This window comes from Prunus mume, linkage group LG2 (genome assembly GCF_029339155.1).
Source record: "Prunus mume cultivar Tortuosa linkage group LG2, ASM2933915v1, whole genome shotgun sequence".
In the NCBI taxonomy this organism is placed as follows: domain Eukaryota; kingdom Viridiplantae; phylum Streptophyta; class Magnoliopsida; order Rosales; family Rosaceae; genus Prunus; species Prunus mume.
In genome coordinates, this window is record NC_142699.1 from 38,271,443 (window position 1) to 38,298,604 (window position 27,162).

Consider the following 27,162-nt stretch of genomic DNA (forward strand, 5'->3'; position numbering starts at 1 on the left):
TCAAATATATTAAAACTTGGTCTCCTTTTAAAGATGTCTTTGAGAATATTGCAATGGTACAATTTTTAGTATTATTAAATTTATCCCTTTCATTTTATTTGAGTATATAAAACAACGCGTAAGTAGATATAATTATTGATATGAAGTTATCGAATTATACCATTGCAAGTAAAACAACAGTTCAATTCAATAGATATAAAAAAAGATCAATTTATTGAACTATTGCACTGAACAATTGAACAACTGAACAACTATTATGGATGCTCTAAGCAACTCTTCAATTCAACAACAAAAGTCATTCCAAATCAATATATAACACCTCAAGAAAACCCACATACATGAGCTCTTTTCTCCATATAAGGCAACAATGCCTCTTACGAGATATTGTTAGTGAGCTGGGTCAGTCTATAATGAGGCCTTATCTAAGGCTCTTAAATGAAATCTTATATCTTAATCGTTGGATCAAACTAATCAATTTGATCCAACAGTTAATAGATAAGTTAGTTTATTAAAACGGCTAACCAATTTGATGCCCTCACTATAGAATTCATGAGTGGATATTGATGTAGAATAGATGGCGAAGGCAATCTGAAGAAGAGTTGGAGACGCTGCGCAAAGGCAAACCAAGTGAACTCGCAAGTTTGGGCCCCGAGCTCAAATTCGGGCCTATGACCCATCGTTTTGAAGAGAACAGTGTCACGAGCAAAACTTATTGCATTGTCATAACGTATGGACTTTATTGGGCATCCAAGATCGTTTAGCAGTTGAAAAGTGCCTTTTTATGTTTTATATTTTGGAAACTTTGTTAATTTTAGGCTATAGCTTTTCATTATTTTGTCTAAGAATTCTATAGTGAGGGCATTATTTATAGCCCTTAAGTGAGGTCTTATCTCTTAATTGTTGGGTCAAATTAGTTAGCCTTTGGATCAAATTGATTAGTCTAATTCAACTATTAAGAGCTAGAACCTCACTTAAGGGAGTATATTTAAAATCCTTACTATAAAATGACTCTTATTTTGTCACGCTTCGTCAGATACCCACATGTTCGTCTAGCTTGGGCTACATAGCCCGGGTCGTCCCATAGCAAACAAATTTAAAAGTGGGTTATAGCCCACAACTCCTCTCCACCCATTCTCTTTTAATCTTCCACTTCAACAATCTTCTGCGGTCAACTCTCTCTTCTTTCGTCTAAAATTAATTTTGGTTCTGTTCTCGGACTCTGTTGGAGCAAGCAGGACCCAACCCGCGTAAGTTTTATCTCTCGTTACTGATATTATCGTTTAAAAATGCTTTCTTTGTCGGAATCGTTCCGTTTCAGTTGCATTTCACAGTTCTGAGGTCTTTGCACCTTAATTTTGTTCTAAAAGATGCATTTAGTCTTTTCTTCTCAGATGAAATGTTTTGCTCAGTTCCATTTTATATTGAAGAAGTAGGAGTTTAGATGGAGAAAACAACAGTTAAATTGAAAGAAATGGAGTAAAATTTTGTTTTTTGTAGCATGGAAATTCAATATGCCCCAACCCTGAGCAAAGGATAAAAATTAAAAAATTCTTGCTTTTGGAACCTTTATGAATATATTTCGATGTAAATATCAAATTGATGAGCGTCATTTCTCTATCACTGCATTTATAAAGTTTGTCGTCAATCGTAGCAGAGGGCATCCTACTTTTCTCAGGCTACCTGGCTGCTGTACCTTCGAAGCATTGAAATATGTTGCAGATGTGTAAGCTTTCTCAAAAGTTTTTCAATGTGTTTCATTAGTGCATATTTTTGGGTTTTAGCTTTATGTTTTTTGACTCTTAAGAGTTTCTTCTGATGTAAGAATTCATTCATCTTCTTTATCCATATAATATCAGTTAAGTCACCCTAAAATGGCAGGGTTAAACTATTGTTTGCAGGTGCCCTCGCCTGACGTCTCTGTCTTTGCCCATATATTTAGTGCACCAGATACCAAGAATAATTCCTCAACTAATTGCGAAGTGGAAACATTTGGAGGAGTTGTCCTTGGTGAGCAGTCTTGATCTGAAGAAAACCCTTTCAGAGATCAGCATTCACTGCAAGAAGTTTTGGCGTTTGCATGTGGCTAATGCCTATATTGGCAATGCTGAGGCACTGGCAATTGTCAAGTTGGTGCCTGATATTAAGCACTTGAGCTTGAGGCGGGCAGACATCGGTCGGGATAATCTTGTCATGTTACTACAGGGCTGCAAGGAGCTTGTGGTTTTGGATGTCAGTGAATGTAGAGGTTTTGACGAGGGCGACGGTGAAATACACACGCTTGCTTCCCATAATACTAATTTCAGGTGTGAGGGTTCTTTTTCTGATTGTTGTACAGATTGCGATGATTACTTTGAGAAAAATGCTGTCTATCTTTATGCATATGAATCTGATTAAAGCCGTACTAGTATGTAGAATTTTCTAGAGGCTATATATGAACAAGAATTTGATCCTTATATATTAATCTGCTCCAATTCGAGCAAAGGTGGAAAACAAAAATTGCTATTGAATTGGCTGAGGTCAGTCTGTTGCCCATAGTTTCCCCACTCTACTTATGCATGACCATTTCGGGAGGCGGAATGTCATAGCATTTACCTTAAAATTAACTATACTTTCTTTTGTAATCATGCTTGTGTTTGTTATTTCTTTTGCCTTTTTTTTCTTTTTGAGTACAAGCAATTGGGATGGGGTTTTACACACAAATATTAATTGGGCGTCTCGAGTTTTTGAACATCTACCCACATGACATAAGTGGATGTGGTGAAAGAGCTCAACCAACTGAGTTATACCTGACAATAGGTCAACAAATGTTAAATACATCATAAAGGGAAATTATATTCCAATTATTGGGGCATTCATGGTATTGAGTGCACCCAAGGGGACCCTTGCCAACACTACAATGTGCACCCAAGAAAAATAACAATTATAGTAAAAAGTTAAGTTTTTTTTTTTTTTTTGGCCTTTTACAAGTCAAAATATGGAGGGCAAACATATAGAATAAGAAAAATGTTTGAGGAAGATTTCAAAAACCTAAAAACAGAAACAGACTCCATGAATCGAAGAAGACGAGTCGGTCTTTCTATGTTCTGATTTTTGTTCTTTTCTCTAACATGAGTTAACAACGCACGGGCCGTTAAATCAAGGATCACATGCCAACAAATTTAGGAAAGAAGACATGGATGGCACGGACAATTTGGGTATTTGACTTGGTAGCTTTCCTTGATCATATAGGAACCCTATTCCTTCTAGCCTAAGGTAAGGGCTTGTGCTGTATATAAAGGCGTGTACCCATTATCAAATTCTATACAATTACTACCTCACAATTACACACACTTGCAGAAACCCTCACTAGCGCTGAAGTCGTCCAGGTTTGATTGCTAGCCAGCCATGTCTTGGACAGGTTGGTTTTGGGTTCAATATTCATACGCTCTCACAAGACTAAGGAATAATAAGAATGACACTCGAGTGTCAGATCAATGGGCAAGTCTTCCCATTCATTTTTTAATTCTGGATAACTTGCGGGATCCCACTGACCATATTCGGGTTGCTGCCGTTTGCAAGCAATGGCGTGTTGCTGCAAAAGAATACAATCGCTTAACGCAGCGTTGGCAGCGTGAGCTTCTTCCTATGCTCCTGGTTCCAACTGCAACAGGATCCAAAGGAAAGCTGGAACTGTACAGCTTTCCTGGAGGAGAAACCTCCGACATTGAGTTATCAGTGCCCTGTACTATGATTAGTACGTGCCATGGCCATGGTTGGTTAGCCACAATGGATGTATTGGAAAAACAACTGATAGTCCGTACATCGAAATTTTTTTGGAACCAACAACTAGAACTGCGCAAACAAGAACTACGGACTATAACTCTGGTGAACCCTTTCAGAAAAGCAGCGGCGCCCATTCGCCTCCCTCACTTGGATTTCTGTTACCACCACACGTATGCGAGTCAAGGTTTGGATGAGTTCCGAAAGTACGGGCTTATACCGAAGCACATCCCGAAGGTTATCTTATCTGAGGATCCCACATTGAATCCAGACAGTTACATGGTTGTAGCAGTTTGCAGACGTCTTTCTACGTTGGCTTTCACCAAAGGAGGAAGAAAATATTGGACTCAATTATTCACACCGCGGCGTGTTATGGATGCTATATTTCATAAAAGTCTAGTCCTTGCAGTTTTAGAGTGCGGAAACATTCTTTCCGTTGATATCAATAGGTGGTCAATGAAAACAAAGTATTTTAACCAGGAAAAACGTCGGTTCCAAAGTGAGGCTGATGAAGCTTATCTCGTGGAATCAACCAAGGGAGACTTGTTGCACGTTCGAAGATTGCTGAAAGATGATCATTGTGATAGTGGAGAGAGATTCATGGTTTACAAGTTGGTGTTCAATGAGAGGGATGGATCCGTGCAGCATGTTGAAATGAAAAGTATTGGAGATGAGGTTATGTTCCTGAGTGAAAATTGTAGTATCTCGGTTTTGGCTAACTTTTCCTCAGTGCCAACCCAATTCCATATATTACATGGATTTTCGTTGGCCGACTGAAATAAGCAATTTCAATTTAGAGGATGAAACCATTACACGATATCATTACTCTTCGGACATCTCACAAGCGCTTTGGATTGTGGACATGTTTAATGGGCTCCGCTAGCTAGCAGCTTGTTCTAGCTAGTTCATCTAATTACATTTTGTTTCTGCACTTACAGAGTTTTCTTTCACTCGCATTTTGATTGCCTCATTTGAAATATACGTACTGTGCCTATTTATATAGTGATTGCTCGATGTTTATCAATGGTCAACTTAGAAGCTTAGGTAAGTTCAGGAAACAATCTGGGTATCGACTCACCTTTCTATTTTGACATCTTTGGCCTCCGTCTTCTAGAGGCTTTGTTTTGTAATTTCTATTCTCCGCATTAAAAATAAAATAAAATAAAATATAAATTTTTTATTTTTATTTTTTAAAAAAACTCATTTTCCTTTTGTATTCTTAATTGAAATTCGAAAAAAAAGACAACAAAGTCTAACCAAGAAAAAAGATCTTTGACTTGCAAATCATGTGGTCTCAGTGTTTAAAAAACCTCCCTCCCCCATCTATTATTAAAAATATTTAAAAAAATTGAATAAAGAACAGCCCATATTTAGAGTTTTTATTTATTTATTTATTTTTATACAAACGATATTATACTTTAATATAATCTAAACTATATAGAGGGGATTCGAACTCCAATACAGAGTGAGAAGACAACTGCTTCCAAACTTGGTTAAGCCAAACTAGATCTATAGTTTTATTTTATTTTATTTAAATGCAGGCATTCAACAGACGGAGTGGAGATTAATGTCATTAAACCAAATGGTGATCTATAATTAGAGTTTAATCATCGCATTAGAAACAACATTCTTCAACAACAGTCTTAAGTGTGTTAATCACATCAAGTAGTTAACTTAGACACGTCACACATGTATTTAAGAAAGTTGCAATCATGCTCCTAGAGTTTAATTAAGTTTATAATTAAGGAAAATAAATAAATAAAACACTCAACTCAACAAAACTGTATTTAACTCTTTTTATTAACATGAAAACTACCTGCAGCAACGCGGCATCTTACGATTGGTCCGTCAAGAAGTCAAAGCACACACCTCAGCTCAATCAATATCTCTCTCCGTCTCTGTCAAGCCTGTCTTCCGCTCGGAGACTCGTGGCGAGAAATTAAGAAAGAAGAAGAAGAAGAGGAAGAAACTGCGTCAGCTCAGAAACACACAGGAACCCTAGAAATTCAATCGATTTCTAGAATTTCATGTTTCACTCACCTCAAATGGTGAAGAAACGAGTCCCAGAATGGCTCAACAGCTCGCTCTGGTCTTCTACGCCTTCTCCTTCTCTCGACGACGATCGCGTTCAACCCTACACCTCCAAGCCCACCACAATCACCAGTTCTTCTTCCACCTCTGACTACGAGCCACCGTCCATGGTTGACCCACCAATCCCCGTGCCCCCTCCCAAACCCACCAGGGAAGACAAGCCCCCTCCGCAGCCCCAATCCACAGATTCACTTCCTAATCACGAAGACAAGAACAACACCACTCCTTCCCCCGAAGACATCTCCAGGCAGGCTCAGCTCTTGGTCGAGGTTAGATTTTCTTTTTCTCTCTCCCTCTCTCTCTCTCTGTGCATGTAGAGATGTTGAATTCTGGTTTTTTTTTTTAATTTTTTAATTTTGTGTTTGTAGCTATCAAGAAAGACGATTAATTTGCGCGATTTGCGTAGAATTGCGTCGCAGGGCATACCAGATGGTGCCGGCATACGTTCTACTGTGTGGAAGGTGATTATGATTCGTTTTTGTATTTGATTTCATTTTGTGTTAATGTTGTGTTTGTTTCTAGAGAAAATGCGGTAATAGTTTTAGCTTATTATGGATGGAATGATAATTTGAGGGCCTCAAAAGTTACTAGACTAGCCAATAAAGCTTGACAGTGTGAATAAAGTGTGCAATTTTGAGTTTTCTTGTTGCATTTGAGGGACTTGGTTTAATTTTAAGCGTTGATAATTATTGCTTGCAGCTTTTACTTGGATATCTACCACCAGATCGGGGGCTTTGGTCATCTGAGTTAGCTAAAAAGAGGTCACAGTACAAGCATTTTAAAGATGAGCTTTTGATGAATCCTGTAAGTCATGTTTATTGTTTTCTCTTTCCATTTTTATGTTCATGTTTGGGATTTGAAGATGAAACTGAAAAAACTAGACTAATTATACAGGGTATAAGAACAGCACAGTTTGTTTTGATTTGAAGGACTTCTGCTAACTATTTTCTTTAATGGGCTAACGCTGTTCTCAAAATTTGCTACAAGTTTTAGTCACAATTGTTCAAATCGATGGAGATTTTGAAGAGCAAATAAATTGATGCCATTGAATGATCAGCTGGTAATGCTGATAGTGCAAAGAGTGTTAGCAGACATTTTCTATAGGAAAGAATAGCTCATTGATTTTTATTCCTGAAAATTGAGCGGAGGGTAACCCACAAAATTTTACTGTAGATGTTCCAGCCTTTTCATCCAGTTTAGCAATGCAGTTATCTTCACTTCTCCTTGTAGTGTTTCATATTGGGTGTTGGTCAACAGCTTTAGCCAGCTTTGTAGGGTCTTAATGAAAAGTGAAGATAAAATGAAAAATGAAAGGTTGGCACAATATGCTTATGTGATTCGTGCATTTTTGCAATTCTTAACTTCTGTTAAAGTATGAGTTTCTGAATGTTTCCTTTGGCTAGTCAGTCAGAAATCACAAGGAAGATGGATAACTGTACAAATTGTGACACTGATGAATCAAAAGGTCAAGGCAAAGGGTTGCTATCAAGATCAGAAATAACTCATGGCGAGCATCCATTGAGTCTTGGGCAGTCCAGCGTCTGGAATCAGTTCTTCCAGGTAGTTACTGGGTGAAATTACTTGCTTAACTTATTTAAGGCCCATAGTTGATGCTTTGTTAAATTCTTCCTTAACTCAACTAAGATCTTTTTAAAGAGAAAAAATAATAATAAAAAGAGGACCCCCATAAACTAAATAAATCCTGTTTCAAACTACTTTGCTGTTCAACACTAACTCTTCTTTTGCCACTGGAATATATCGAAGATCATATTTCGCAATGCATCCTTAAAAGTCATGCCTTACCTAATTAGTTCCGATGTACCATGATTTTTTATTTACTTTTTTGCTCTGGGACCCTCCTTCAGCCGGATAAACACAAGACACAGTTGTGATGCAATACAACATCTTCACTCTTAAAGAGAAGAATTCTCCGCTTTGAAAATATTAGTTCCTTGTCCTGTTGTACCATTATAGAATGGTGGTAGCAGTTACTGGCGCAAAAACTTCTTATGAAATATCTAACTCAAACTTTTGATCATGTAGGACACAGAGATCATAGAGCAGATTGACCGAGATGTAAAGCGTACTCATCCAGATTTGCACTTTTTCTCTGGGGACTCTTCAGATGCTAAATCTAATCAGGTTTGCGCTTGACCCTTGGTTCAAACTATGGTACAAGCCATCTGTAAGATTTGCCAAATACTAGAAATCTGGCTGACTTAAATGTATATAACAATTTCAGGATGCTTTGAAGAACATCCTGATTGTATTTGCCAAGCTAAATCCCGGTATAAGATATGTTCAAGGGATGAACGAAATTTTGGCACCACTGTTCTATGTATTCAAGACTGATCCAAATGAGGAAGATGCGGTAAGAATGCCATATATTTTTTGTATTCGATTTCAACTTTTTCTATAAAAATTTAATCTAGAAGCTGTCTTCAGATTTTGATGTTTGTCTTTGGACCATAAGATGTTCTTATATGTTGTTATCTGAATGTGAGGTTCAAAATTTAGGTACTCTGCTGTACTAGGGAGCTGATGTTGACTTTCTGATTGTCCTTAACTTTATTTGAATTGCATGTTCTTCTGGTCAATATCGCCATATGATCATGCTTCTTAGGATGTGCAGGCTTAATTATGACCAATAGGGGTGTTAATTGTAACATGCAGAAAAAGAAGGGGCAAATGTTGATCACAACTCACAAGTGGTACAATTTAAGTCACCTGAAAAAAGAATTGAGAGCAATTTGTTACGAAAACTATTCAGCAATGCCTATGTTTTATCTATAACAAAATAAAATGTTTAGTGATTGATTTGGATGTTGGCTTTGAACAAAAAATTGTGTTAATTCATGAAAAGGGATAACAGTAATGGACACAGTGATATAAATCAGTTTATTGTCATTATACTTTTTGTGCGTAACACTTCTTCACTGCCATTTTATTTATTGTTATTGGTTAATTTTGCTCATTGTTTCCTAATGTCAAGTTTTGTAGGCCTCTGCTGAAGCAGACACATTCTTTTGTTTTGTTGAATTATTGAGTGGCTTCCGGGATCATTTCTGTCAGCAACTTGATAATAGTGTTGTGGGAATTCGTTCCACTATAACAAAATTGTCACAGCTTTTGAAGGAACATGATGAAGAGCTATGGCGTCATCTTGAGATCACAACCAAAGTAAGACATTTTTAACATATATCTTTTTTCATATTACATCCTGATGGTTGAGTAAAAGAACTGTAAAATAATATTGAACTGAGTTTTGATGATGGTGAGTAAAAAGAACCTGGTTAAACATATTCTGAAACAAATTTTGTCCAAATAATGATAACAATGTTAACTATAAATTCAGACAAAAGAAGTGTAGATCATAAATCAAATGAAGACAAAAGTCACATTATGACAAGAGAGAGAGAGCATTATGTGAGTAGCAGTGTAGCACACTCATTAAATCTTTATAAATTCACACTAGACTAGACTTCAAGTTTGGCTTTTGCAAACTGTAATAACCAAATGTTTTGATGTGCCCCAATTTTAACTCAATCTGATCTTAAAAATAAATAAATAGAAAACTCAATGGACATGTGGCCTAGTACAACACAAGCCCAATTGAGGCGGGCAGGGGCACAACAGGAACCTGCCTGTGCTAACCACTGTATATTTTACATCTCTACGTGCAGTTCTCATTAGCTTAGCATTCATGATTTGCCAATTCTTTTTAAAATACTATTTAGGTCACAAAATACTTGGTATAAATGTCTGACTGGGTTCTACTTTAAAATGTCAGGTCAATCCCCAATTTTATGCATTTAGGTGGATCACCCTTCTCTTAACCCAGGAATTCAATTTCGCAGACAGCCTTCACATTTGGGATACACTTTTAAGTGACCCAGAAGGTCCTCAGGTAGTGTTATACTCTTTCTGACTTTACATTACTTTTGCTTTCACAGTGTGTTACACCACCCTTTAGATTGTCAGTAATATGCAACTCAATTCAGATAGAATTTTTTGCCTATGGTTTGAGGTTCTGAGGACTAAGCCTGCCTTTGTTGTGTCCAGAAAAGTAGTGCTCTGCACTTTCGGGTTTGCTTTTGGCTTTGTCTTTTGTTTGTTTGTATTTAGGCTAACGACGTAGCTGACTAACAATTGTAGGAAACCCTTCTTCGAGTATGCTGTGCAATGTTGATTCTCATTCGGAGGCGCTTACTAGCAGGTGATTTTACCTCTAATCTCAAACTACTGCAGAACTATCCTCCAACAAACATCAGACATCTGCTGTATGTTGCCAACAAGTTGCGTGTACAATCCTCAGGCTAATTTACCTTACACTGTCATTCCTTTTTCCTTTTTTATCCATTTTGTGATTCGAATGTCCATGTTTGTAAATGACTGGATGTATATGCTCTTAGAGTAACAACTACTAATGCCTTGAATTGATTATCTTTGATAGAATAGACTTCATCCTTTATTTATTTCGCTTTCCCACCAATTCTGGAATGGTGAAATTGTTTACTGAGGGTTATTGTTTCGGAACACTAGTCGTACATGTTGATTCCTTGGTTTGACAAATGGATTGCAGTTATTTAATTATTTTATATAATTCGTTTTAGTTTGGCCCTGTTTGTACTTAGCTCATTGTTTATTTGTTCATATGGCTATAAATCCTTCAACCTATTGAATTGTTAGGCTTGGACATGACTGGTAGCCAAGCTAGTAGGACTTTGATTCTGATGTGGCTATATGGATAATGGGTAGAACAAAAGATTATTGGGGAGGACAAGGGAATAAGAATAACTAGTAGACGAATTTGATAAAAACATGAGATGCCTTGTCTGAATCTCATTAGAGAAAGGAAAGTAGAAGAAAATAAAGACCATGCTAGTTCATTACTGATACTTTACGTTCTTACAGAAATAGACAGCTTTAACTGGGCAATTTTCAAATGTAATGCAGACTATTTAAGTATTAATGTACCATCTTTCCTCCTGTTCGAGGGAATTGAATTTGAACCAGGGAAGGGTATTCTGGAGTAATTTTTTGGTGCGACTCTGATCATATGTGCATGACATGAATTTCATCGTTCACTCATATTTTAATACGTGAATACCTAGAACACTCAAAAATTTAAGTATTTAATTACTGAAAGGTTTTACAAAGCTTATGTTTTGGATTATGTCAAAATATTGAGAAAATACACCAACACCCAGGCCCTGACCAAAACAAAACAAAGAGAATAGGCTCGGGACAAGGAAGCTGAACGTTAAGAAGCGGAAATAAAATCCAAGAAGAAAAGCAACAAAACTACAACAGGCAGCATTAGAACCACTGACAAGACCAGCTGGCCTAAGCAACTACCCAAAAGAGAGGCCAGACAAGAGTAGTAATCACCAACAGCCACAGGCCGAGGGAGCTAACAAAGCACCAAAAACCAGGTACGCCCAAAGGAACACAAACCACATCGATGCAAACAGGCAGCAACAATAGCAAATATATGTTTTCAATAACAAGACTGATTTTCTGGGGAAGAGTAAAATGAAGTAAAATATATGTTGATATTGCAGAAGACACAGAATAAACTGGAGGCTAGGGTCAGATAATTTATTTTTAATTTTTCCCAATCCTTGATTCAAATCGCACATCAGATGCATGTAATGAAGCTACAGTTCATTTACGAGCTCACTCAAAAGTCAAAGTTAGAGCCTTTCAAAATGGATCAAAACCAGAATGAGCTTACCGAGTAATTTAATACTTAATGTAGCATTTTTGTAAGGTAAGACTGAAAATCTTATATGATTAGTCACACATGTGACATGGCAGAAACATATAAGGGAGTCAATCAAATATAATACAATATCACTAATCAGAAGTAAATTTTTAGATCACAGCATAACAAATCTGAAACTATCAACATGGCTTGGCTCATGCGTCCTCCAGCAGTGTCAACTTCTTTTTCGATATACTGAATCACCATGGCGTGAACCCCAAGATAACATGAACCTGCCCCCAATACCCAACATGGATCCTGTCTCAAATCACCACAAGACCAGAGTCACCGAAAAACCATAAACTTGTATGATCAAAAGGAACACGAAATGTCCATAAATATCCAAATGATGAATAAAACAATATGGGATTGTTTGTGAAAGAGGACAAGCAAGGAAATTTCTTTATTAAAAAACAAATTAAACACAACAGAAGTACAGATAATGATTACCTGAAGGCAGAGTATTATTATGAAAAGCCATTCCTTATCAATTACACGGACAGGGATTCATCAGTATTGGCGTGGAACAATCACCCGCTATAAATCCTGAGACTACTTTTCATCTTTCTGCCACAGATATTGTTGAATTTGATTGGGGCACGGATTCCAGGTCATCAGTGGCTTCACCCAACTGGCTGTTAAGAATTTCCAAAACATTATCTGGTGGACATTTATGCACTGGATCCTTTGGAGATGTTAGGCAGAAACATTCGGGCCAAGAATTTGTATAGAAAGAATCAGGCGGAATCCGCTTGTGGGGCCCGCCAAGGTTAGTATTGAGCATGGCTTGCCTAACAGCTTCTTCAAAACCAGTTGTCCGTCCCTTCTCTAGATCAACGAAGATTGGAGCAAGAGCTTTCCTATCGGGTCTAATTGTGGTCCGAAAGCCATAATATAGGCGGTGTCCAAGGAGATTGTTGGCAAAGTTGCTAGGGCCATCATATGTAGGCATAAAAATATCAGAGAGGAGGCAAACCATGTAGTCCACCGCAGACCCTAACAATCCCTGGGTATTTTCTGCTAGCTCGTCTGCAGGATCTACAGAACTGTGGTTCTCAAGGTGAGGGAACAAAGCCCGGAACGGTTTCATGAATCTCTCTCCACCAAATAGTTCACCAGCAGCTAGGTATATCCTGGTAGAATTGTTAAACCCCATTGCACGTAAAATAAGACCAACCTGCATAGAAAGAGGGACATAACTTTGTTAGTGTTTTATATAGGAAATGAGTGTTATCACCTGGTAAGCAAAACATAACAAGATACTGATGCAAGGTAACAGCCATCCAGGGTAATGTCACCATTCACCGGCAGTATAAAACAACACTTTCCAACGACAAATAAAAAAAACATTAACAAGACAGATAATGTTACCTCTTCTGGAGTTAATGGGCATTTTCCAATGGCTCTTCTTTCCTCATACACAAGCTTCTTTGGTGCAAAATTTTCTTTCCGATACTTCTTCAAAATATCTTGCTCTTTGGGGTTGAAAATATCAAAACAGCTGCAGAATAATCATACCAGATTTTAAGAAGTCTTCAGATAACATTACTTTTCAAAATCTTAATCATGAACTATTCCAGTCATGAAACAAACAGATTGTACCCCTTACATAGCTAGTGGCTATGAAATAGGAGAATTCTTGGCATGATATAAAGGAGAACAGTCCAGTCATTCCTCATTTTATATAAGGATTTCACCAAGAAATTAACTCATATTAGAGAGACTATATAAACAGGCCACACTTGTGCTGGGAATCTTAGTTTTGACCAATTGATACTAAAGTTAACAAATTAAGTTCAAGCTGTTGTGTTAAATTACTATCCGAGTTTATATTTTACCTTATTTCTCTCCTTGTTCTACATCAATTAGTATCACACTGATCTACATCCTACGACACTCATGGCATTAGTTATGCTTGAAACTACGGCATTAGTTACCTTATTTCTCTCCTTGTTCCACATCAAATCTTTGATTTAATTTAACCCAATGTATGCATTGTACACAAGTGTCTTTCTCCATGTGACTCTGTGAGGTTTGGTTGGATTTTTCACTCCTATCACATTCTTGTCTTTTAAGCAGATTTTTCCCCATATGCAATGATGTCAACCATTTGTTCTACATCTGACCCTCCACCATCATGCAGATGCAAACGTGAATTTAGAAAAGATAATCAGATAAGAACGTACCCAGCAAATGCCAGCATATCCATTTCAAAACGAAGATGTATGGACATGAAGTGACCTTGTGAGCGAAGCTTATCAACTATTGACTGACTTAGCTTCATTATATTTGTCTTAAATCTCAGAGCATGATAGTTCACTCTGCACCTCAACCGTTGATACTCAGGGTTGTCAATTTCTTCTGCCAAACGATGTGAAAAGGGAGTAAGATAAATAGCACCATGCTCCTTCATTTTCGCAAGAGCATCCGTAGTATACCAACTGATAGGAGCATCTCTAGGGGGGCGAAGCTGAGACAAGGTTTAGAGGAAGGAGTAAATATTTCAAACCTATTGAACAACTCAAATTTTATTTCTGAATGTGATCAAAACAAATACATATGCTTTACCTGTACAGCTTTTATCTTCTTTGTCTTCCCATTTTTGCGAATTTCTGGTATTTTTTCTACAATTTTTACATCATACCTCAATGACATGATAAAATGCTCAACATCATAGATACCGCGGAAACCACTGCACATGTTAAAGATAACATGCTGCAGTTAAAAGCATTTAAAACTTTATAGAGTTTACAGAAACAAGCATTCAACTAATCAACGAGAGCAGTGGACACATTACTCAAAGTTCCACAAAACAAATTCCTTTGTTTTCCGAAGCAAATATAAGATTAATTAAAATATGGAGGGAGATATTCCTATGAAAATATGCAAAAAGACAGAAAAATGCATTCATGCAGTTATCTTAAAGCTGTAACTTTCCTCACAGTTGTTTTTATTAACATATTACTTTCCTATCAATGAGAAAAAGATATCCAAAGCAACAAAGTTGACCTTCCTTAAACTTACTTATCCTAATTCTTAACTAAACCTGTAAGTATAAAAATTGCAGACTCAGAGAATCCTCAATAGGAGGATCCACATGCGTCAACAAAATCAGAAAATTGTTAAATAGAGAAACTCAAGATTGGTCTGTAACTATTGAAACCCTTAAGCAAGTCCCCAAGAGAAGAGTCGTCCTAGATCAGCTAATGAATAAACTTGAAAATTGAAGGCCTTTCCAATGAAATCTCTTATTATGTAGGTTTTAAGTACATGTGATGAAAGAAGAAGAGAAGTAATGTCTTACAGCAACAAGTTCTATCTGAAAACATCTTCCAATTCCTCTGTGTGACACATCTATCATGTAGCTACATGTTTGTCACAATTCTATCTACCCTACCTCGTCTCTCTTGGTTTAATAGCCTCAATCAGAAAATAAAAGTTAATAATTCTATATTAAAAGTGAAATTTGAATAGGTGAAAAAAAATCTATATATGTGAAATAAGGGTCAGACAACCATTGAAAATAGATACCTGTCATCATGCCAAAAAGAGTTTGCATCCAATTCAGGCAGCACAAGTGTAGCATTCATGATTCTTGCTGCAAGAACAGCATTACATATCTAAAACATCCAAGAGAGTAACAGAAGGTAAATATTCCCCTCGTAAGATCATGGGTGAAAATATGCAATTACAGATCATACAGAAAAAGAGAAAGTTACGGACCGCTGTACGTTGTTGATTGAGACCACCATTACAGCGCACTCGTAGGTAGCCGTTAGTCTCCCTAGGTGGAGCTGCCACAAAGTAGAAGCACCAGAACAACTTTAAAATGAATTTTACAAAAACCAAAGCACAATTCATTGAGAAAAAAGGAAACACATACGAGGCCAATTAGATCGTGGAGCTGATGATGGTCTCCAACCACCAGAATCAGCACTTCTCCAAAGTTTATCCAAGTTCAACTGCATATGCGTGGTAAGAAAATTCAGAGTCAAAGTTTCAACAAATACATAACAAGCAGTTCCGCTGTTACATTTTTTTGAGCAAGAGACAATTTTATTGTACGAAAACATTAAACTCCACCTCAGCTTCCTTCTTACAACCCTTTTTTTTACTGGGCCATTACAAAATACACCACAGGAAACTCCTAGTGACGTTGAGATGTTGATTCATTATCATCAAAAGCATCTCAGAAGGGTGATTTCAAATGTGCTTTTTTTTCTTTTTAAAGAAAATGTAAAATTGGATATGGCATGAGTACTTTATGCTTGATCGCTTGATGTTTTACACCAATTTTTTTTTTCCCAATAACCAGTCATAATATCTTCTTCACTGATCATAGACAAAATATCAATTTTCAGTTATTATCAATACCATTTACCTTGGCATTACAAATTTTGAATTTTCAGCGATCTCATTCATATCAAAGATAATGTTCAGTCAATAGGTAGCAACAGAAAAGTAAAGGTATTTAATTTCCAGGGGACATTTGACTGCATCCTAAAATCTTAATTAGCACTAAATCACTGCTACAACCTGATATACATACCCAGTAACCTCCCCGAAGATACTGATTTATTGAGATAAAATTCCTAATTCCAATGTATCCAAGAATCAGTAGCATTTACCTAGTAATTAGCATAGTTGAAGTAAATCATCATTCAAGAGAAAGCACCTTTTCATCGTTATCACTAATTCGGGCAAACAAATAGAAAGCGAAAACTGAACTAATGTGCCAATCTATACTAACTAAAATTGAACAGGATGATTCTAAACCCAGCTTCAGACTAACCTCAGGGCGAGAGCCGGATGGACCACCGCCATTGCTCGTCCACAAAACCAGGAACGAAATGGTGCAGATGACAACCACAACAGCGATCAATAGCCTCCCAATCATGCCCTTCACCGCTCCTGCTTGCTTCGCATGCTGCCGATTATAAAGCCCCGGTCTGCATCAAATCAACCAAAGAAAATTATGACCACTTGTGTTTCGTTATCGGGAAAGTTCTGAATCGGAGCGAGAAAATGGTAGTTGATTTACCTTCGCATTGTTTGAGAAATTGAGCTTCTTTCTTACACAGTCCACTTCAACCGCCACTCTCTTTCTTTAATTCCGGTGATTGAATCTCTCTCTATGTATAAAGGAAAAATACATTGGTGGCCTCTATTTATACCCAACTTTTTTATTAATTAACCAGCTTAATATCTATGCAGGAATGGTGAAACATTCAAAATATCATAAAATACTCTTAATCAATTCAAACATTAAGAATTGAATTATTAATTAAATGAGGATAATATGGTAATTTCACATTTTTATATTAAAACATTAAAAATTAAAAACAAAAGCAAATAATATGACCTACTTTTATGGAACATAAATACCCATGTTATCTTTTTTAATTCTAAAAATAAAATATAAAATAAAACCAATTGGCACATGCTCACCGGGTTTAGGGGCTAATGGTTTAGAATAGCTCAACTAGTTTAGGGCTGTAAGTTGGATTGGAAATTCCGAATTCGATCCTGTAATTTTCAATTTTGGCAAGTTCAAATCAATTTTAATATCCGAAAGTATGAATTTATGTCTCACAAAAATTCTATACAAATAAAAATAAAACAAAAAACAAATATGAAAGAAGCATTTTGAACATGCATATCAGCACAAAAATTATTATTATGGGCTTTTTATCACAAAATGCTTTTTAAGTTAACCAAACTATCATGTTACATCTTATTTTTTTTGTCATTTGTGATCTCAAGATTAATGGTGCTCACAAATAATCCATGCCATAAGTTTGTGTTAAAAAATATGTTAGATTGTTGATGTGACATATTAAGTAGGACTCATATATCTAATGATATCACCAAGTGAATTAAATAAAAAAAATATTCTAAAAATATGATTTATAGCTTTGTCTTTTAGTCATGTTTTGATTTTATTGGATACGCGAGTACCATCTTTGTGTCACGTCAGCAATCTAACATATTTTTGGACGAAAGCTTATGATAGGGCTATTCGTGAGCGCCCATGTTAAACTTTGAAAACCAAAAAAACGCAATCTGATAGTTTCATTAACCTTAGAGACGTTAAAAAGGCTATTATTAAACTTTTTTTTATCAGAGTGGAAACCCCATGACATATTAGTTGTGTGTGTGAGAAATTCACTTTCCTTTAGTTTAGACTATCGCTTGTATATCATCTGTATGTATATCTTTTAAATTTACGAGGAATATTTAATTGAGATTTTAAAAAACTTTCCTTTAGTTTAGACTATCGCTTGTATATCATCTGTATGTATATCTTTTAAATTTACGAGGAATATTTAATTGAGATTTTAAAAAACTATTTTGGGATAAATAAGTCATGTGGTATTCAATTAAGACTTTTAAATTATCTAAACAAGTCTTGTAGTTTCCATTAAGGCTATTAGAATTTCTAAAAGATAGTGGCAAAATCTAGTGGTATTCAATCAAGACTTTAAACAAGTAACAAAAAGTTTTATGGTATTCAAAAACTTGAAAATTTTGAAAGATTCTTTTAAATGTGAGATTGTGTGATATTTTTTTTTATGAAAAATATAAATACCAAACCCTATCTCAAATCCCAACCTAATCCATCAGATTTTTCACATGGAATTTTTTTTTCTCTCTCTCTCTACTAGAGAAGATGAACATACTTGCATTTGAGTTCAAAGGCCCTTTCATATTCACGATTTTTTTACGTGGGATTTTTTTCTCTCTAGAGGGCTTTTTCTTCCTACTACACCTGATAAAAGGGCAAAATGGAAGAAATTGCCCTTGAGCCTGAGTTCGAAAATTAAGCCCCAAAATACCTCGAAAAGGCAGTAGAGCCTTAGGAAGTATTTTGGTTATCTTCACCAACGAGAATAATGGTAACTTGCGATAGTTTTGGCATGCTTACAGATAGTCTTTTCAGCTTTCAGCATGAGTGGCATGTGGCATGGGAGCAAAATCAACATGGGTTTAGCACTAAGAGAGAAATTAGGCTTGGTTTATGAGAAAAGAAAGTGTTTAAGTAAGGAATGAGGTGTTTTGTGAGGAATTCGACTAGGGAAAGAGGAAAAAGAAAGGCAGAGTTCTTGGCAGCTAAAAAACAAATTGGAGAAGAAGATGAACAGTGCACGAGTCTGAGTTTTGCAAGATAGAGAGAAAAGCTTGCTCTCTGCAGGTTGTGAGTTGTTTTTGTTGGGTAGGGGAAGGCTCAATTTATAGCTGCTGAAATCACCATTTTTCAAGAAACCCTAATGGCTTCTACTTACTTTGGCTGAGCTTTTCTCCCTTTCTCCTCCCCTTCTCTGACTTCCCTTTCTTGGCAAAGATTGCTTCTCTCTATCTTCATGAATTCAGATTTGGGGGCTCAACATCCCCATTTCCCGCGTGTAATGAGAGCTTCCAATCTTGGTTTGCTGTTTTTCTTCTTTTCTTTCCTCTTCCTTGGCTGAATCTGATGAAGGAAAAGAGGTGCAAATGTATCTGGTCCAAGGGATGCTTCCGACAAAGCATGCGGGATGGTATTCATCGGTTCTTTGGATGTCTTTGGCTTGGGACTGGTTTCAGCAGCTTTGCTTAAGGAGCCTGCCATCTACTCCTTCACGTGTTCTCTGTTTTTCAAAAGGCTAAAGCTCTTGTGGGCTATTTTGGTTTTTTTCTAAGGGCCAAGATGGCTTTCTAAGCGAATGGGCTTGTTGGGCTTCTTGATTTGGGCTTATTATTTTTTTGGTTGGGTTATCTCTTGGCTAGGTTATTTTGCTTGGGCTTTTGGGCTATTTTTCTCTCTTGTGCTTACCCACATGTTTGGGCCTAAGAAATGGGCTTGAGTCTCGAGGCTCCCAAGCAACCCGAGACTTTCCATTTCTTGGTCCATCAATGGGCCTCATGTTGATTTATCACCATCCATGCCACAACCCACTCAAGCAAGCCCCGGGTATTTGAGTGGCTTGGGGCCCACTTAAGCTTGTGGCGTGATTAGGTGCGGAATGATAATTCCTTGCTTAGCGTGGCGTGTCGTTTGGCGTGGCATGTGTGCAAGCGCATATGATGAACTTTCGCATGCCCAAATCGGGTTTCTTTTTGGTAAAGCATCACATTGGACCGAGAATTTATTTGGGCCGAACCGTGAATATTTTGGGCCTCAACACTCTCTCTCTGTTAGAGAAGATGAACACCTTCTGATATTCACGTTTGAGTTCAAAGGCCCAACGAATTATATCGCCAAAGATTTTTTGTGTTTGAATATATGGCCTGCGTGTCAGTATATATAACCAAAGATGAACATACATGATATATGACCTGCCTTTCAAGTTGGTCTGCGTTTGAGTTGAAGTGTCATGATCTCTCATCTACTTATCAATTCAATTCAAGCAAGGCATGTGTGTTTGAATTTGAACAAGACTATACATAATATATATGTAAATAATTAATAGTCTATGGCCTGAATATTATATAGTCATGGCCTGTGTTTCTATATAATATATATATTGAAAGTATAGAAACACACTTTATATAGTCCATGAGGTGTGTAAATAATTCGAACAAGGCATGTGCTTGAATTTGAGGAGTTCATCCAATATAGCAGTTCATTAAATAGAGGGAGAAAATTTATAGACGACAAAGAATGGGATTATTTTTGTTCATTACTTTAACCAATGTGTATTCTCATCATTTTTCTCAACACTTAACACGTGTTCATAGACATAAAAAATAATTTCAATAAGGGAGGTAGAAGGCCTATACAAGGAATTTTTCTTTTCCATTTTGTTGCTATGACGTGTGTAAATAATTCGAACAAAGCATGTGCTTGAATTTGATGAGTTCATCCAGTATAGCAGTTCATCAAATAGAGGGAGAAAAGATATAGACGACAAAGTATGAGATTATTTTTGCTCATCACTTTAATTCAATATGTACTCTCATCATCCTTCTCAACACTTGACACATGTTCATAGGCATAAAAAATAGTTTCATAAAGCAGGGGAGGTAGAATGCCTATACATGGAATTTTTCTTTTCCATTTTGTTGCTATTGGATTAAATGCGAATGGCTAATCTTCTGTAAATTAAAGAGAGATGATGGATAGTTAAATCTATTCTAAATTTTTTTGTATAAATAACTACCTCATTCTTACATAATTTCTCACAACATCTTCATCATTTTTACATATTTTCTTTCCTCAATTTCATCCTTTTATATAATTTCTCACAATTTCTTCATTCTTTTGTAAACTATCCTTCATATTTTTCATTTAAATTAATTTTTAACTTGCTTTAGAACAAGAAAAAAATATAATCATAAATCTATAGGGCTAATCGCAGAGAATTTAAGAATCAAAGAACTACTGAATCGGTATGGGAAGAATCATTCTCATTAAGCTGTTTACTAAACATATGGAATTAGCAAAGGAATGAGATTGATTCCCAATGTTATTGTTTACTAATTTGCATGAATCAAAATCCAAATTAATTTTAGAATTATGGTAAAGTGGTAAGGGTATTTTTAGAAGTTATTAAGTGAAAATAGGAATGGGAATCGTATCGACTACTCCCTTCTAGTTGATCTAATACCTAGTTATGAGTAAGGATTAAAATATCGGCAGTGCAAATAATATCGGGCCTCCAATTTACAGATATTTCGGGGGATATATCACTATTGTTTTAGGTATCGGGAAAAAATCAACAAAAATGACAGATATAGGCATTGAAACACATAATTTTTGTGTAAAACTTTCATAGATGTTATGTACATTATCAATGAATGTATTGAACAAATAAAACTCAAAATTTACTAATAATAAGATATACATATGATGAAATATAAGTGGTATGTAATGCGCATTAATGAAAAGTTTTAAAATAAAATGTTAATTAGAATGAATAAACCATGCATAAATCCATAGTTTGTTTAGACATTGTATTACAATTTAGATAAATGTCCATCTACATAAATGAAGAGCTCCAATGAGGTTCAAACAATGAGGAACAACCATCTAGATTCATACAATAGTCATACCAAGTCATGTAACCCGAGCAGTTTGTAAGCCATGTTTGAACATGGTGCACATAGGTCTCTCTTGAGCTCCCTATTGTCCTCCTATATATGGGATAGTTCGGATTAACCAACTAGTAGGTTCATAATTTTTTTAATCATCTTGAGCTCCATAACTAGTTCTACTATAATTAGACATGACATAAACATAGACATCATAAGATTCATTTGAGTTAGTACTAGGTCTAGTTCCTATGTTCATAGATCCAAAACTGATCGCCATGTCCTCTTCGGATGGATTGGATGTATGTGGGCAGTAGACTGTGCATAGATTCTTCATATTAATAAATTATAGGGTTTTGGGCAAGGATTAACTATTTTTGGGTTTCAATTTGCTTCAATTGCCTTCAAAACTTCTGAATTTTTTTTGGGTTTTGTTATGGGTATCGGGAAATATCGGGGATATATCGTCGATACAGAGGAAGATATGGCCTTACCCCCTAGTATCGATGTCGATAGTTGAAAATACTGATATATCGGCAGATTCATTGGTTATGAGAGAATATGATTACGAATTTTGAGGTGGGGCCCACTTATTTTTTCATTCATGATTGCAAGTAAATGCAGGGGAAGTCAAGAATGAAAATCATTCTCTTTCCTCCCATACCCAACAACCCGTGAAAAAATGAAGAGAAATGTAGAGTTTAACACGTACACAAGGGGTTTTGAACCTCCACCATCCTCATTCGTCTCCAACACTTTATCCACCATGCTACATACAACTTTGAGATTATATACTATGTCTTTTGATATTTATAATGTTTCTTGTTCTTCTTTTATTTTCCGTCTATCTTCTCCTCTCTCTTTTTCTTTATTTTCCTTCTCTTTAGTTTTCTCTCCTCTCTGTTTTTTTTCTTTCTTTTCCTTCTCTTTAGTTTTCTCTCCTCTGTTTTTATTTATTTTTTATTTCTTTCCTTCTCTCTTCTCTCCTCTCTCTCTGTCTCTAATTTTTTTTTCTTTTCCTTCTCTCTTCTCTCCTCTCTCTATCATTTTTTTTCATTTTTTTTCTTATATTTTCTCTCCTTTCTCCGTTTTTTTTATTTAAATTTTTTCAGTTGTGAGTTTTGTAACATGCATGTTATTATTTATTAGGGGTGGTTGCGGTTGGTTACTATGAATTAGCGAGTTTAAAACCGCAAGTTCTCAAGCATTCACAAAAATATAAATTTACAACCTAAATAAATAAATACACAATCTCAATTTCTCAAGCATATATAAATTCACAATCTCTTTAACTTCTCAAGCATTCACAACCTAAGAAAATTAAAGTTACAATTCTAAGCATTCCAATTAAAGTTAAACTTCTCAAGCATTCCAATTTCAAATCCTTTAAAGTTACAAACCAAAAGGAAAATGCAAAGCAAAATAAATTAAAGTTACAACCAAAAAGAAAAATCAAATTCAAAGTTAATTAAAATTACAAACTAAAAGGAAAATGCAATGCACCAATGTTACAAACTCAAGTGTTGGTGGTAAGTGGATTTGAAGAACCCCGTTGTATTGTTTGAGCACTAATGTTATCTACAAATAAAACAACATAGTTTAGTACATTTTATTATAAGAAGAAACATAAATAACATTAGCATAAATAAACTAATTACTTACAAGTTGTCATATGTTTCATTTCCTTGTAGAATTCAATCTCATCATCCGTGCGGCTATACTTTGCGGTTTGCGGTAACATTAAGTTTTGAAAATTAAATACCACAACCGCAATCGCAAATGCGGTTCGGTTCTTAATACCGCAAATGCGGTTCGGTTTACGCGATTGCGTTTCATTATGTAAATTGTCGGTTGATTTTTGCGGTTTTCGGTTTAAAATGCCACCCCTATTATTTATGAACCCGTTACACGACTAAACTCGACGATAAAGATGACCCGAACTCGATACGACATGTTTATTAAATGGTTTGGGTTGGTTGAGCATTCTTGACACGTTTATTATTCTTGACACATTTATTATTCCGACACAACACGACCCATTGCTAGCTCAGGTGTGTGTATAGATATATTAGGGTTAAGTATTAAGTTGGATGACTTTTTGTCTTTTTACACAATAATAAAACTTACAGCTTAATGATTAAGTATTGAGTAGAAATAAGAGAAGCACATGGTGTAAATAAAAAATCTGGCTTTTTATCCCTAAATAATCTTTTAAAATCCCAATTGAACATTTCCGTCTAATTCTCCTATTAATCCAGTTTTACAGTGAACCTAGCTGCTCACAGCTTTCGCACTCACGAAAATGGCGACTCGGTTACAGAAGATCGAAGGAGATGAGTCTGTACTGTTGCGCGTAACTCATTCGAACCTCAAGACCTTCTCCGCCGATATCCGCTTCTCCCTCCAGAGCTCTGTGGAGTCCGTCAAGGACAAGCTATGGCGTAAATGCGGCACTTCTGTAGATTCCATGTCGCTCCACCTCTACGACGACTCCAACACCCAAGTCTCCATTTTGGACGACAACTCCAAGCCCCTAGGCTTCTATTCCCCTCACGACGGGTCAGTACACACAAACACTCTCTCTCTCTTGTGTTATTTGTGAGTTTTGATTTGGTTGATTTTGTGATTTTTGTTGATGATTTGTGTTTGAAATCGAAAGCTACCGGCTACATGTTATAGATCTGGACCCTTCATCAGTGACCTCTGGTGGCTGGCTTGAGGACACATCGTTGGTGGAGAAGTACACTATTTCTCAAGAAGCTTATGAGAAACGAGATGGTAAGTTACGCAATATATTGTTGTGTGTATAGTTCTTGTAAAGTGTATTTAGTTCAATATGTTTTGTCTTTGAAATCACATTTTTGTGGTTTGTTTCAGGGACTTTTAGAAAATTCAAGGACAAATTGGCATCTCATAACCCATCAACTGTTGAGAATAAAGTAAGCATCACCTATGTTATTTATTCCTTTAAGATGCATTTTGACTGTCAAATCAAATGACACGCCATTGCTTCTACCGGTCCATGCTGATCATGAATTAAATTGAGAAACTTTTGTTGTTAGCTTTGCATGTGGAAGTGACTTGAGATGTTCATAAGTTTGTAGACTGAAATTTTGTTTGCAGATACCAGAGAACTATATGGAAGATCTCCATGTGAATATCAAGGTGTGCTTCCTCTTTCCTTTTTCCTATCTTCTTTTGTTTAAGTATTAGTAGTTCTTGGGTCACAAGCATAAACCACAAGGCTCAGTCTGTTATGTTAAACAGTTTTACAGTGGTTTATGTGTACTACTGACTTAGTTAGCATTGTGGCACATACACAGACTACAAGAATGACATAATTATTTGTCTAATTTTTTATGATCTGAAGGTTTTAAAGTTTGTAGCATTTAAATTTCCACGAAATAATATAGGGTGTTGTGTCATTAAGTGGTGATTGTTCCTTACCTTGTGGGTTTCAAGCATTTAGTTGGATTACTTTCCATTCCAGTTGCAGTGGGCATTTTCTTCAGCATTCATGATGGCACTTGAACTGTAATTTTATATGAATATATGTTGATATCGTTTTTCTTTAATTCCTTGTGTTTTGTGTAGGAGTTGAGAGCATTCTTGGTTTTCCAAATCTTCCTCATATTTGTTAACTAGCATTTTCTTTTCTTGTTTATTGTGAAACAATATTCATGATTGGCTCAGTTCTCCTACTTATATGCTGAAGGTAGGAGATAGATGTGAAGTTCAACCAGGGGATAAAAGAGGTGTTGTTAAATATGTTGGTCGGGCAGAATCTCTGGCTCCTGGTTTCTGGATTGGAGTTCAATATGATGAACCATTGGGAAAGCATGATGGCATGTAAGTGAGCTCCTGACTCATACGATGTTTTTTTGGTATGTCGTGTGCCAATAATAAATTCTTGGTTTTTTTGTTTCTAAGATTGATGAATATTGAATATTCTTCCCTCTGAAATTCTGCATATACAACCTTATATTTCTTGAAATTGGTGTCCATTACAGTGTTGGTGATCTTTGGTATGTTACTAAATCCTATGGAACCAAAATTCTTTCATGTTGTGATTTTGCTATACCATGAGTAGACATTTTGAATTGCCTATTTTAATTTTGCATTCCTGTTTTCTGCATATTATTTGGTTGAGATTCCTCTTCTTCATATTATAGGGTGAAAGGAACACGATATTTCAATTGCCCCCCACTTCATGGTGGAATGGTACGGCCAGACAAAGTAAAGGTTTGTATGCATTTGTATGCTGGAAATACTTCAAAATGTTTTTTTTTTCTTTCTGATTTTCCTATAAAGATGTGGAGTATATTATTGTTTGGTTCCATTGGCTGTTTGACAAGGAACATGAATGTGTTTTTTAAACTTTAGGCAAAAAGTCACGTTTGGTCCCTGTAGTTTGCCACTTTAACCACTTTAGTCCCTGTGGTTTCAATTTGATCAATTTTGTCCATGTACTTTCAATTTCGAGCAATTTAAGGACAAAAGTGAGTTTCTGTCAAATGTATGTAACTTCTGTTAGTTTTTTGTCACGTGCCCCCCACGTGGAGGGGCAATTTTGTCCAATTGTGGTATTTCAACCAACAAAACAATAGTTTGTGGCTCACCTTTGAGCCCTGGATAGGCTGAACTGAAAGTTAGCTTATATCCTTGGTAGTTTTGTTTAGAGGGACTCGTAACTTTCATAGTACAGGGACCTGTTGCAAAAGTATGATAAATGAAATCTGTCAATGATTTAAGGTAAAATTCGTTGCATGAACCTCTCTCATATTTGACAATTTAACCTAGGTGTGATTGTATTTCAATAACATTTTTATGACTTATAAGTTATACCGTTATACATAAGAAGAAGAACCCCAGGTTAAAGCGCAGAGTCAGCTTAGGAATTATTCCTCAATGATGACATGGTAAATTGCAAATTGTGGAGTCAGCATTGGCCGTTAAATGCAATTGGATTCCTCTGTATCTTACAAATTGTGATGTACCATTCTGGTGCAAATTCCGTTTCCATCTGAAGCGTTTTATGTTAAATGAAATTGTTTGTGATGACCTAATTGAAAGCGTTTGTTTATGGAGTGGCCATTGTGTATTTCCCGCATGACTTCTTCATGGAGTTGACTAATGTGACTAATTAAATTTCAGGTTGGTGACTATCCTGAACGAGATCCATTCGAGGAGGATGAAATTTAAGCAGGTCTTAGAGAGAGTACGTATGTACTTCATGATTCTACGTAACCTTTTTGGGGAAATCACCCTGAAGTTTCCTTAATTTGTTCAAATTGTAATATTATTGGGAGGGAGTTAAAGAGGAACTGTGTTTGACTATGCTAGCCTTGGTCATATGCTTAGCAGCTAGTTGAGAGGAAACCATGGGAAAAAAGAGAGTGAAGAAACAATGATGATGTTGAGATCCTTCTTATTGGGTTTTGTTCTTATTTTGTTTGTGTCTAGTTATTCCCTTCTACAAGAGAAAGAAGTTAAAGAATCAAGGTGCAGTAATTGAGGTCTTCCTGAAGAAGTGAAAT

General features: G+C 36.1%; 5 protein-coding genes across 7 annotated transcripts; 4 read left to right on the forward strand and 1 right to left on the reverse strand.

Annotated features, from left to right (window-relative positions):
- Positions 1-1,547: 1,547 nt before the first annotated feature.
- Positions 1,548-2,621, forward strand: LOC148920260 (F-box/LRR-repeat protein At3g48880-like; the record flags this gene model as incomplete). The annotated part of the gene is made up of 2 exons (XM_089044577.1): positions 1,548-1,723; positions 1,899-2,621. Coding segments are annotated over 2 exons (672 nt in total), but the record flags the coding sequence as incomplete, so codon positions are not given.
- Positions 2,622-3,384: 763 nt separating this feature from the next.
- Positions 3,385-4,536, forward strand: LOC148920261 (uncharacterized). Its single transcript, XM_089044578.1, has one exon. It carries the CDS (start codon positions 3,385-3,387, stop codon positions 4,534-4,536), a length of 1,152 nt encoding a protein of 383 aa, XP_088900704.1.
- Positions 4,537-5,660: 1,124 nt separating this feature from the next.
- On the forward strand, positions 5,661-10,467 carry LOC148920262 (uncharacterized). The gene is made up of 9 exons (XM_089045791.1): positions 5,661-6,119; positions 6,219-6,311; positions 6,550-6,654; positions 7,258-7,410; positions 7,894-7,992; positions 8,093-8,221; positions 8,851-9,030; positions 9,641-9,757; positions 10,006-10,467. Exons 1-9 carry the CDS (start codon positions 5,787-5,789, stop codon positions 10,168-10,170), a joined length of 1,374 nt encoding a protein of 457 aa, XP_088901917.1. The 5' UTR covers positions 5,661-5,786; the 3' UTR covers positions 10,171-10,467.
- A 1,087-nt stretch (positions 10,468-11,554) lies between these two features.
- On the reverse strand, positions 11,555-16,794 carry LOC103322766 (O-fucosyltransferase 1-like). Of its 3 annotated transcripts, none has more exons than XR_016124068.1 (10): positions 16,659-16,794; positions 16,410-16,566; positions 15,501-15,579; positions 15,341-15,411; positions 15,149-15,237; positions 14,186-14,309; positions 13,804-14,087; positions 12,989-13,118; positions 12,068-12,794; positions 11,555-11,875 (listed from the first exon to the last, which is right to left on the reverse strand). XR_016124068.1 is itself a non-coding variant. In XM_089045790.1 (9 exons), the coding sequence occupies exons 1-9, from the start codon at positions 16,664-16,666 to the stop codon at positions 12,177-12,179; spliced, it is 1,560 nt and encodes a 519-aa protein (XP_088901916.1). In that variant the 5' UTR covers positions 16,667-16,794; the 3' UTR covers positions 11,555-12,176. The 3 variants fall into 3 exon arrangements, 1 of the variants encoding a protein (XP_088901916.1); XR_016124069.1 differs by having other exon boundaries at positions 11,555-11,879; XM_089045790.1 differs by having other exon boundaries at positions 11,555-12,794.
- Positions 16,795-23,855: 7,061 nt separating this feature from the next.
- On the forward strand, positions 23,856-27,072 carry LOC103322765 (tubulin-folding cofactor B-like). The gene is made up of 7 exons (XM_008224692.2): positions 23,856-24,184; positions 24,285-24,403; positions 24,503-24,564; positions 24,749-24,790; positions 25,341-25,474; positions 25,798-25,867; positions 26,780-27,072. Exons 1-7 carry the CDS (start codon positions 23,928-23,930, stop codon positions 26,825-26,827), a joined length of 732 nt encoding a protein of 243 aa, XP_008222914.1. The 5' UTR covers positions 23,856-23,927; the 3' UTR covers positions 26,828-27,072.
- Positions 27,073-27,162: the final 90 nt, after the last annotated feature.